The sequence below is a fragment of the Dermacentor variabilis genome, chromosome 6 (assembly GCF_050947875.1).
Source record: "Dermacentor variabilis isolate Ectoservices chromosome 6, ASM5094787v1, whole genome shotgun sequence".
NCBI lineage: Eukaryota > Metazoa > Arthropoda > Arachnida > Ixodida > Ixodidae > Dermacentor > Dermacentor variabilis.
In genome coordinates this window covers 100,251,581-100,263,904 of record NC_134573.1, presented here as the reverse complement: position 1 = coordinate 100,263,904, position 12,324 = coordinate 100,251,581, and the positions used below count along the sequence as shown (strand labels likewise).

At 43.3% G+C, this 12,324-nt stretch overlaps 1 protein-coding gene across 2 annotated transcripts in view; it reads right to left on the bottom strand.

Moving 5' to 3' along the window:
• Window positions 1-412: 412 nt before the first annotated feature.
• LOC142584289 (uncharacterized) overlaps window positions 413-12,324 on the bottom strand; it is a 48,989-nt gene continuing 37,077 nt past the window's right edge. For both annotated transcript variants that reach the window (XM_075694428.1, XM_075694429.1), the window contains exons 7-9: window positions 11,575-11,741; window positions 3,241-3,361; window positions 413-708 (exon numbers count right to left, since the gene is read on the bottom strand). In XM_075694428.1, coding sequence (XP_075550543.1) covers window positions 622-708; window positions 3,241-3,361; window positions 11,575-11,741 — 375 coding nt within the window. In that variant the 3' untranslated portion in view covers window positions 413-621. The remainder of the gene's footprint in view (window positions 709-3,240; window positions 3,362-11,574; window positions 11,742-12,324) is intronic.

The window sequence follows — 12,324 nt, the reverse complement described above, 5'->3', positions numbered from 1 at the left end:
GGAAAGCCAATACAAACTGGGCAACTCTTAAATTAACAAAATACCAATGAGTCATTAGAGTTCCTGTTTTACACAGAAGTCTGGCACTAATAATCATGGTAACTCCATGTTTCTGCTTCGGACACTAATTTCCTTATTGAAAAATCTGCCCATGCTTTTAAGATCATCTTGCAATTATTTAGGAAGACTAATCAAGGTAACCACAAACACCTCAGTATGTTTATTCCCTCTCTGTCAGTGCGAAATTGCTGCACTTAGAAGTTTTTCTTTCCCAAAGTCATTGCAAATGAAACATGCAGCCTGATGTGGGTGCCTGTTCTCGTGAAGCATTGTGAAGTGTATCTGCGATGGATGAATTTTATTCAGTACCCAATCCAGCTTCTACTTCAAGAATCACACAAGCAAACTGAACTAAAAGATTATGCAACTTTATTTTTTCTTGCATGACTGAAGTTTGTGATACAGGTCATGTCAAAAGCTGCAGCAGTCAAGATGATAAAACACAAAAATTCCAAAGTGGAGTAAAATGTTGCAATTTTTTGTTTTTTTTCATAGGAAGAAATCATAAAAAGGGGGGTTTCCAGAGACTCTTTGTTCAATGCCTGGCCTTGTGCTGCATCATCAAATCTTCCCGCACAGGTTCTTTATGGCCTTGTACAGCTCTTGAACTGCTGTGTCACCGTTATTGCTGGCTGTAACCTTCACCACCTGTAGAGAGAGGAAAGTGTTAAATTGGGTGCGTGCAAAGATTCAAAATTAATTCGTTATTTTGTTTTGTTATGTACTAGACTCAATTGGTCTGACCAGGCAGGGCACCACAATGAATATAGAGTTGAGCCTCGATATAGAAAAAAAAAAAAAAAACTGGTAAATTGGCAATTTGCATCGTTATATTGAAATTTCACCTTTTGTGCAAATACGTAGAGTTGCCAATTTATTTTCCTTACGCAGAAGGGGCCGCCAAATTTTCTGAATTATCAGGTGAATGAACAAGAAGGCTTAGAAAAAAAAAAGTTATTTTGTTAAATTTGAGATACGACAACAAAAGATGTGGTTTCATGCCATGTCAACATCTTCACATCGACGGTACGAAGTAACCCTTTGAGGTTCAACCTTTTTTTGCGAAGTACGCCAAGAAAAATGTCCGTCCTTGGAGGGGGCGACGGGAGATTTTTGTGTGCCCCAGCCGCAATGAGATGACAGTGATAAGGAAGAGCGATGTAGAATGAGCTCAGCATGTTCATGTTCAATAAATGCAGCTTTCATGTTGTGAATGCTGTTGTCATTTGTCCGTACGGCCTATGTTCGAGGCAAGTTTTTTTTTTCCCTGGCTTCGGACTTTGGGGGGTCTGCTTAGAATCTGAGACTGCCTAGATTTGAGTAAATAAGGTATAAAGTAAATTTTTAGGACACCATACAAAGATTATTATAACAATAAATGTAACAGCACAGTGTTTAACAGCAAAATGATAAACCTGGAGATAGTTGCGTGATATATTCTGTTGCGACAGCGAGTCATCTAGGCAAAATTTGCCCAATGCCTTGCCCACTGTAGCAGATAGTCTATGAAAGCCCGACACATTAAAAGCAGAATTTGTTACAGGAACAATACAAGCAGGGTGTATGGTCTGCTATGTAAAACTGTCGTATTCATATCTGTTGTAATGGGAATGAACTGTAATCCAGTAAAATGTGGTTCTTAACAAAAATTAAAGGAACACTGAAGGCAAATACTAAGCCAACTTGGACTGTCAAAATACCTTTCAGGAAACCTTGCAACGCTTCTGTCGTGCCAGAAAAGCCTTAGTTTACGAGAAAATTTCATCTCAAAGGTCTGAGTACCTTTTTCAAAATTCAAATCTATCACCCAATCGAGGGAGTGGTGATGTTGCACATGCCATCACCACCCTTTGCTTCTGTCAGTGAGTAAAACGGTGCCCGACAGATGGCAGCACCGGGCCGAGAGAGCTGTGGATTCGCCGCAGCAGCTGCTTTTTGGTCAAGTGGCATAGACTGTCCGGGCATCCCGCAACATCACATGGAAGTTGAATTCTCTGCTACTTGCAGTTCGCGCAAGTTTTGTGAGCCAGCAAAGCCTGCACGGCACCACGCGATAACGAAACTACTGAAAAGCGAAAGCGTGGGCAGCACGGAGTTGAGCGAAAGCAAAACCTTTTGGCCACCTGCATCGTCAAGAGAAATTTCAATGAGTTCTTTTTCTAAAGATGAAATAGAACTGAAGAAGTAACACTTTATTTTGTCTTATACAATACAAGGATGTTTTTTGCCACCACGAGTCCAGTGGCTAAGCGCACTGCGGCTTGCTGAGGACAACCACGTTTGGCTTATGCTTAGCACGTCGTAGGCGCCAAAGGCAGAAGTTGTGGCACCTATGTTATCAAAGTGAACTGCGTGCCACGGTGACAGGAGGAGCGTTGCAGGCACGCCTCACTGTGCTTTAGCCTTCGCCGTGCAAGGCACTGAAGAAGGAAGGGGAGCACAGCGGAGACAGCGGAGATCGTGTTTGATTGCCACTAAATGCGCTTCTGCTGAACGCACTGAAGTACTTTTTACAGCAAAGTATTTCTGAAATAGCCGAGTTTCACTTCAAATGCCTTTTTCCACTTCGATAAGAAGTGGTTCAGGGCCCTTTTAAGGAAAATTGGGCTGGAAATAGCACGTGTGGCACAATTGGACACGAAAGCAAAACAGTCTTCGCAACAACTGTATGCTTTGCCGCATAACAGATGTATTTTGGTGGAGCCGACTTAGAGAAAAAGAATACTGTGGCAAATTTCACTTTAGGAAACTGGCTCCCGTTGTAGCAAAAGTTTCTTTTGCTATAAAATTAGGTGCATGTTACATTTCTACTTAGGAGCTTTAAGGTAATTTCTACCTTAGTTTTTTACTTTGCACACACAGAAACTGGGCACACATCTGACTCGAGGGCAGTTTAATATCAGGCAAGTACTGCCAAAGTAATCAGTGGCGTGCTTTGACACTTTGTTTCTGCCTCTTGTTTAATTTGACCCACCGGATAATTCGATCAGTTTCATAGGTCCCATCAGGGTCGAATTAACATAAGCCGACCACATCTGTATTCGGTCTTCCCGATATTGATAAAGCAGGCTGTTAGTCCATGTTCTGGATGTGCAGTCATTTCCGTCCCACTGGTCTCACTGCTACACCTCCGGATTAAGCACACATCAAACACCATTTTCCACAATAAAGTCTGCTCACCTGGCCCTTGTTGATGTGAATGTGAATAGGGACCGCCGACGTCTTTGCTTCAACAGGACTGCCCGACAGCGACAGCAGTGTCTCGCCCCGCCGCACTGGTCGCGTTGCTGCTGGCCGCTTCCTGTGAACGCAGGCACGTAATGTGTTATTACAGCCCAGGAGGTGAAAAAATGCCAGGCTGATGTGTCAAGAGACACCATCGGCATTAATAAAACTAACGTGTCACCGGTAATCAGAACTTTTTTTTTTTTTTTTTGCAACCTTACTTACAGGTCTGACCAGGCTACCAGAAAAACGCATACAGAAAGTTGCTGTGGCAACTTTCTAGAGCAAAGGGAATTCTACAGAGGTAAAATGCAGGAGTGAACACACTTCTGAAAATATTTCCCATATTTGTTTAAGCTGTAGAACACAAAACAAACATACTACAGGACTTGCACTAAACAGACACTAAATAGAAACACTAAATTAGCTTACACTGGTAATGTATTCTTTCGAAACTATATTTCCGTTAATTTTGTGGTACTGGTCATTTGATTAATAAAGAGGAAAAGACGGTCATAGTTCCATTATTTGAATTTTGTGCTGCAGCCCCACTTTGGTATGTCAATGAGCGTCAAGGATTTGAAAGTGTCTAAAATACTTTTTAGCGTGTTACCACCACTTTTCCGTATCAGGTGTTTCTAGCCTCTTATCGTGGGCCGATATGCAACCCTTGGACCACTGGCTGTCATGATGTTGTGAATATATAAATGTTATATATATAATACATACTAATAAATAAATAAAATTGTGAGACAACAGGATTCGAACAGAAGACTTAGCACAGCAGCTTGATGCTCTAACCCTTAGACTACAGGTGCTTTTCTGCTTTTCCTTTTTTTTCTTTTTCAAGCCTGGCTACAAGCCTGAATAGGTGTTTGATTACAGACCATGCTTATGTGTTTTAAAGGATAGAAAATTGACATTGCATCTTCACTGCCGTCCTCCCCACACCCCCAATCGTCTTATACACATCACATATTTTCACAACCATTTTTTACAGAGTACTCGTGCACAGATTGGCCTTTAACATTACTGTGCGTATATACCAACCGACTATGCCAAAGTGCATGCAGCAGCGTATAAATTAACATCCATCTGTTGAAAATCACTTTCAGGTGATAAAAAATGAATGCCATGTGGATTGAGGGGTAGGTCTATCTTTAAAGTTCTCTGCAATATATCCAAAAAGAAATGGCATTATTACAATCAATGAAAACATGTTCAATGGCTTCAGCTTTGTTGCTACAGACCCCGGGCGCATGCCACAGCAGGCGGAATAGAACATCCTTAAGCATTTCCCACGTGCAAGCCTGCGCCTTGAGGCGTGTGGCACGTTTGTTGCAATGCGCATCAATTACTGTCAATAATTATACATAAAAGCACAAATTTCGTTACTTTTAATAAGTCTTCTGAAGAACAGTACGCACATTAACTGTACGCTTTTCCTTTAAATGGGAATTCGAATGTCGTGTTTGTGTTCCAATCGCACGGCCTGATGCAAAGAAACAGCTGTATTCTAAGACCTCAGGTGAGAAAGCCTTGCTTGCTCGAACGAACTGCGAGATCTACCAAGACCCTGCCAGCTTGTGCCATCATTTCCCACACGTAACGAGCACGGCAATACCTGTTGGTGCGGGGGTTTCTGCAGCGAAGCACCGCTCCCTCACATTGCGCAAACATGCCTTCGCGTGTTAATTATCGGAACATCCGACAAGAAGCTCCTGTGAAACAATAATCGCACTGAATCAAGGAGGGCCTGCATACGTGCAAGGACCATTCCGTTGGTCCATATGCAGAAACAGCGTGCTGCTGCATGCATGGCACTTGCTACAGCTCAATGCTGGAGGCGACCAGACATTGGGGCTGCAGGAACAGGAGGCCAAGGCAAAGTGACAACGCCAACAAAGCCTTGCAGTGGAAAGCACGAAGCAGACCCTGCCCACCATAAGCATGCTGCAGTACGGGAAAGCAAGGTCAACTCAAGGAAACAACGCTGACAAGACCCTGTAGTTCTAGCCCATGATGCTTGCGGATATTGAGTTCTTTCTGTTCACGAGTGTCTGCGCATGTCACACTATGAGTGTTTACTTAGCCAGCCTTATGGCGAAGTTGTGAATTCTTAAACAAATATATGAATACAATTATCCAACGGCCGGATTCGAACAGAGGACTTGCGGCACAGAAGCCATATACTGTAACCATCACAACATTGACACATTCCCCTATAACGGCGTACCTCATAATCGTATTGTAGTTTTTGCATGTTCAATTGTGGAAAATATTTAATATTAATTAACATGTCATCGTACATCAAAATGTGGGCCAATCCCGGTAGTTCAGCAAAAGAATAACTTGAGTGAAGCTCCTCCCACTACCCTCACGCGTGGAGCGACGTGATAAAACTCTGTGCGCAGTGACTCCGCCCCCATCCCACCCCTATCTCGCTCAAGAAGACTGTCTTTCATCGATTTCAACTGGAGGTTGAATCTCCTTGCAAATTTTTTTGGATCTGGGCTGTTGTCGCACCACAAGATTTCTTGAACATTGCTAAGCTCAGTCCTTGGATCGTCCGAGAAAACAATGCAGTCAATTTTTGCCAATAAAGAATTAACTGGACCTGGGCAGAGGCCAACAGAAATGGACAAATGCAACTACAAATGCGACGTGAAGTTGAGGACTGTAGTCCAAACTTGGCATTGCAAGCTTTCCACTGCGCTTATTTCAGCTTGTGCATCTAAATTACGATGAAATTACTTTTTTTCGGCAAGCCTGTGCTCTGTACTTTTGCTCACGGGTGGTCACACAGTGATCATACTGCGATTTACAGTGCCATGAATTGGCGAGACGGGAAACTCTGACTCAGCAGCACCAGAGCAACATCTCACAGCAACGAGCCTGAACGCCTCTTATGTAGACATTAGCCACGATACTGCCTGGGAATTCTGCTTGTGCAGTTGCGACGAAGAAGCACCTGCCTTCATATCTGTGCTTAGAGGGATTGTATATCGAATCAATCACAAATGCAATAAACCAGACACATGGCAGTCTCCTAGATATGTACACATGCACTCTTGATTAAGTTTGGATGCGAATATTGCAAAAAGAAAAGAAAAAAGAAAAGGAAAAAAGAAAGAAAAGAGGAAACATTAAGTCATGTTCTGACCTAAGAGACCAAGCGCTTGGTGTCGTGTTTGCCTCTTTTTGTTGTAGTATCTATGCACAAATTTCAGTACATTTAACCAACCAGCCAGCAGTCAAATTTTCCTCAAATTACGTGCACCCTGTGTCACCGAACATATTGGACTACATGCATTGCTTTTAGGTGAACAGGGGTCTGTTTCGGCATCAAAACTTGGCACTTTGTTTACATTCAACCTTGAGCAGGCCAACTGCTATGAAATTTCGCTCTGACTAAATTGGCCATACTAAACGAGTACTAGTTGGTATATACAGTTTAGACCACTTATAACATAACCGTTTATAGTGCGGACGTGGCTACAACGAGGACTTTCCCGACTACTGTTTACCCTAACATAGAACTCCATGTACACACATACCCCTTACAGTGCAGCTGTGAGAGATGATATACCAGTTATAATGTGGTTTCTGCAGGAAAATCCCGCCAACAAGCGCAGTAGCGAGCACGCTTCTCAATGAGGTACGCCAGCCGATGGTAAGGGAGAGCAACGAGGGCGATGCAGAGGAGGAGAAGCATGAAATGAGGAGGGAACGAATGAATTGGCGAAAACAAACAAACAAAAACGGCAGCAGCACAATGCGGGTACGCGGTGGTTGCCTAGGCGATGGAGAAGCCTTTTGTTAGGCTGCTTATCAGTGGTGTACTACACTGAATGCAGCTTGTTTCTTTGCAGCCGTTGCGATGCGCGTCATTATCATGTGCAGATATTGAGCGTGTGACCTTGACTTCTGTCAGTTTAAGCAGTGTTCCGCAAATTAAGTTTGGAGCTATGAGGCTTTATGAGCACTTGTGAGCTTCTGCCGTTCCTACCAGTGTGTGCACATACAAACTTGGTAGGCATTCAAAGTACAGTAGACTCTAAACAGAACCTTAAGGGACCTGGGAAATTCGTTCCGTTTATCAGGAGTTCAATTTACTGAGAGACAAAATGAATACAATCGCATGAATACCAAACCAACTAACCACGAGGATGGTGTTCTGTTTAAGCCATTTAGTTTATCGAGATTCCACTGTAGTTGCCACAGCTGATCGCCCGAGAAACCAAACTCCACTTCGCATGCACTGCCGTCAGTTCAGAACATGCATGCGATCACAAGTGTGATCACTATGTATAACTGTCTACAGGTACGAACGTATCAAGGGTAAGCTTCCTACGATGACATGCTGCCCAACGCCCCGCCGGCTGGCCTAACCCATGCGCCTTGTCAGTGACCAAAGCTGTGATTTGGTGCTGAGCCAACAAAATCCATTGCAATGGCTGTATGGCAAATGGAAAGCAGAGAAACCACCTTGATAACAAAAGAGGAAGCATGGGCAACACTTGAATGGCGGAAACTTTGTCCACTTTCACCATGTTTTTGACACCATGCATATGCCGCTCAGTCCAAGAAATCGGCCAAGACACTGTACAGCATCTGAAATTTCGGTCAGCGTCGGTTTTTAAGAAATTACTTTGTCTGCTTCATGCGAAGGCAGCGGGTACTTGGACATTAACATTTCAACTGTTGTAAATTTAAACGGATTCAAAACGCCCACTCGCATGCTTCCAATAATTGCATGCGTGCGGCTGCTTGGTGTGCATGTTTTGCACACATGCAGCCTTTGCACGCTACTTTTAGTTATAGGGTGGTACCACTTATAGTGCAATTCCAGGGACTTAAGCAATAAGTGGTCTACGTTGTACTATTGAAGCAATACTGGCAGAGCTGCAGTGCTGGTACTTGTTCGATTTCCTTATTAACAGTATTTAACACTTAACCAGACAACACAGACAGCTGGTGGTAAGCAGATACGACACAAATGTGCGAACATGGCATCCTATACAGTACAGTAGAACCTCGTTCATACGTCTTGAAGAAACAGACAAAACATACTAACCTGGAAGGTGTACGATCCGAAGTAACTACAAAATTTGACAGACTCAACTATTGCTGACATCTGCACAATGTGAAGTGTTGCGTGAATTGTTGCGGCACGAGACGCCGACGCGCATCAAGTTGGTGGTGCTCTGGTGGCCCGAGGCATGTTTTGTTGTTTTCCTATTGTGTGGTGTTTTAAGAAGGCGACGGGAAACCGAAAAGAAATTGAGGTGGTGGGTGACTCCAGATGTCACCGAAGCGAAACATGATGCCCACATCAGCGTTGCCTGCAGCAGCGAACTGCAGTGTTTGGATTATCGCCTACTAAAAGCGTGCAGTACACTACCAATGGCACTACACACCGCACGCTGTGAAACAGATAGGTGAAGATGCTTATTGCAGTAGGTTTGGTGGTGATACCTGTGAATGCGGCGTGCAACGACCGGGGTGGAGATTTGCTCGTACCGCTAGAATAAGAAAATGTTTGCGCTGTCGTTTTCATGCGATAGACTGCTATATACTGTCTTGTTTGGGCACGCCTCGATGCATTTTCTTGTTTACATGGAATCTAACGGCCAAAAAATGTTTATGATCGCAGTTTGCAGCAGGGAACGGCGGCACATTTCGGTTATCGCCTATTAAAAGCCTGCACTACGCTTCCGGCGGCACTACGCACTGTGAAATAGATAGGTGAAAATGCTTATTGTGATAGGATTGGCGGTGATAGCTGTGAATGGCGCGAGCAACGACCCCGGAAAAGATTTTCTGGTATCGAAATGAGAAACTGAGTACGGACCGGCGTTTTCATGCAAGAAGGGCAGGCGAGTATAGAAGTGAAGCTACTGCAGCGGGCAGCTATAAACTGTTCTCGATCGCGTGTGCCACAATTTTTCTTGTTTACATGTGATCTAGCAGCCGGAATATGTATCATATGATCACAGTTTGGCGACATACGGAATATTGGTGCCGAACAGTCATGCATTCCGGGAATGTATAAACCGGTAAAAAAATGAGCGCAACTCTATTGGGTAATTTTTTGTGTTCTCGATTGCGAACGTTGGCACCGAGTAAACATACGTAATGGGAACACATCAACAAGGTTCTACTGTATTTTTCAGATAGTAGTGGATGTCACCCTATCACGGAACTTGCGGAACTTGCACCTAGGTATCGTGGCGATTCTCAACACTGCGAGTTCTGCACAATCTACAGTGAGATGATGGCAGCGTTTTCAGTTTTGGCATAAAAATGTTTAGATTCGCTAAACTTTTGTGACGCATCCACTTGTTCTTCAAACAAAATATTGTAGGGGGCTGCTCCGTACACGCACTACATGAAACTGGAATTTTTGCGTGGTTCAATATTTCATTGCAGTTCTCTTATCCGCTATGCACTCATCGTTTTTTAAAAAATCACCAACATCACATTTCCAACTTGTCATTAATTTTCTATTAAATCAAGGATCGAAACCTCTAGACTGTTGGAAGAATGTGGTAAGTGTCAGAGTGTTCAAGTAACTTATGTAATACATGTTTCCCTGAACCAGTTTTGGTACCCGAGAGGTTCATGCATCCTCACACTGGCTCACTTTATTCACGTGATCAATGTAGCCGTCACACGAGTGAAGGAATTAGAGTAAACATGTACAGTACCTGTTCATTCTGACTTTATGAACGTCGTACCATCATACCTAAACCATACCTAGCCTTATTGCTTTACTACGACAGCAAATTTTACTCTCTTGACGGCACGATGACGTCAATGACACCAGGCCTAGCTAGCATTTTGAGACTAACTTCAGTATCAATTTATAACACCTTGCAAGCATTTTGCAACCCTCACACTTGATTTTTCACCCTTTCACAGATGAGAATATGGGCTATTTTAAACAGCTTCCAAATTACACGTCGATGCTCCTTTAACAATGACTATTGCTTAATACTTTCCTGTCAGTGCCTATACCCATCAATAGCATGGTACAGATGGTTTTAACTTTACATTTTTCTGCGCGTGGAGTGCTTTCGGACAGCTAGCACCATGAAAGATGAAATATTTTTCCATTTTAGGTTTTGTGTTTTCTTCACCGCAGAGGGATTTTTAAAGTGCCTTTTACTCGGGCAGGACGAGTGCTCATAGCTTCCGACCTGGCATCAACGTTGTGCGCAGCTGCCCTACGGAAATGGAGAATTTCCACGGATTCTGAAGGGTCAGCATCAGAATGTTTTGATGGTGGTACTTGGATGATTTTGATTCACCAGACTTCAGCTCGGAAGGTGAAAGTGCGTCAAATAGCGCCGGAACGTTAGCAGGTACCCGCTGGTAGGTTTCGTTTTCTACACTGAACCATTTTGTCACTGCCACGCTCAGATTTGAAGATATCCAGTGTGAGGTTAAAGTTGTTACCTGCAGGGTGTCAATGTTATTTGGGCAAGACCACTTGCCGGTGGCGGTGCAAAGAGTAAACCTTTGCGTGAGAGGGCAGCTGGGAGGGGACCTCAGCATTGCACTAATATTTCACTCTGCAGTGCAGTGCGGCGGTCTGTAAGAGCTGCCGCACGAGCACAATAGCCACAAAGGCTAACATTTTCCTTTGTATATAAAGAACTTTTACAGATAGAAAGCTTTATTTGCAGGAATGTTGTATTAGTGTTTTGTTCAAAATATATACAGTGAAACCTCGTTAAACCGTAGTTAACTGGAGCTCAGAAAAAGTATGTGTTAAACGGTAGTACTGCTTAGGAAATGAAATTGCCCACTTACCTGCCAAAAATGGAACCCAGAGAGTGCGATGAAAGGGGAAAAACATGCAGAATTTATTCACTTCGCGTGACAAAAGTGTTTGTTTGATGCCGCGGCGCCCTAGCAGTGACGATAGCAGCCTCAAACGTACTGAAGCCGCGAGCCGGCTACTGTTTAAGTGGGTATGGTTTAACGAGGTATTACTGTATTTTGAAATTTTTTATGTTCTCTTGGTGCAAACAAGCATCAATGTTTTTGCAGTTTTCTCGTTTTCGTTTCAAATTTTTTATGAATTTTTTTGGAAGAATTGTTAATAAATGTTTGCTTGAAAATAATACCATTCGAAAGCACATTGCTCCTACAAATTGATACCATACATTTTAATATCAAGCGTTTCCTGCAGCAGTAAAAAAATTGCTTACTAGACTACCCAAGAACTGCATAATTTCTCGCAGACAGGAAAGTGTTAATGTCCCTTGATTTGTAACTTACCGAATGTCAAATTTTGGCGTGACAACAGGCAGTCCTGTGCCCTTGCGGGTGTGGTAGACTGGCGTGTGTACGCTCACTTTCCGCGTCTTCTTAGCTGGCTTTGTGGAACCGGGAGTTTCGTCCGTCACCTTTCTTTTCGGGCCTATAGAACAACGCTGGCTTCCTGCCTGCAAAAGTGAACACTGAGGTTGGAGTGGCTGGAGCACAACAGTTTACAGTTATATAGAAAAAGTTGGGCAGGTTGGTAAGCTATCATCTTGTAATTGCAGCGTGACACAAAACAATGGACTGGAAGAGAGAAACATACAACCAGCACTAAAACTGACCAATTCAAGAGGTTCCCAGGTGAAAAAAGTAACACTGGGGGCTGTCTCTAGTGGAGGGCTCCAGTAATGTTCGATATTTTCAAGAAATATTTTCAGCACAAGAAAATGCACAGACAACAGAGAAGCAAACAGACAGCGCTGCTGCCTCTTTTCCACTGAGAAATTCTTTTGGTGCATCACAACCAACTAGACAGGTTCTTTGAAAAGAGAAGTAAGTTGATTTCAATTAGTAAATTACACTTCTACACTAGGAAGCTTAATAAGCCAGGTGGAATGCGAAATTGAAAGGCCGGTGAGGATGCTGCCTTGAAGTTCCTGCACAAGCTCGTCATGACGCTATGAATTTTGACGGCGCCTACTGGGTTCCAGTTAATTTTTAAACCGATCATCCGATACTTTCACCCGGGTTGTACGGTTGGTCTGT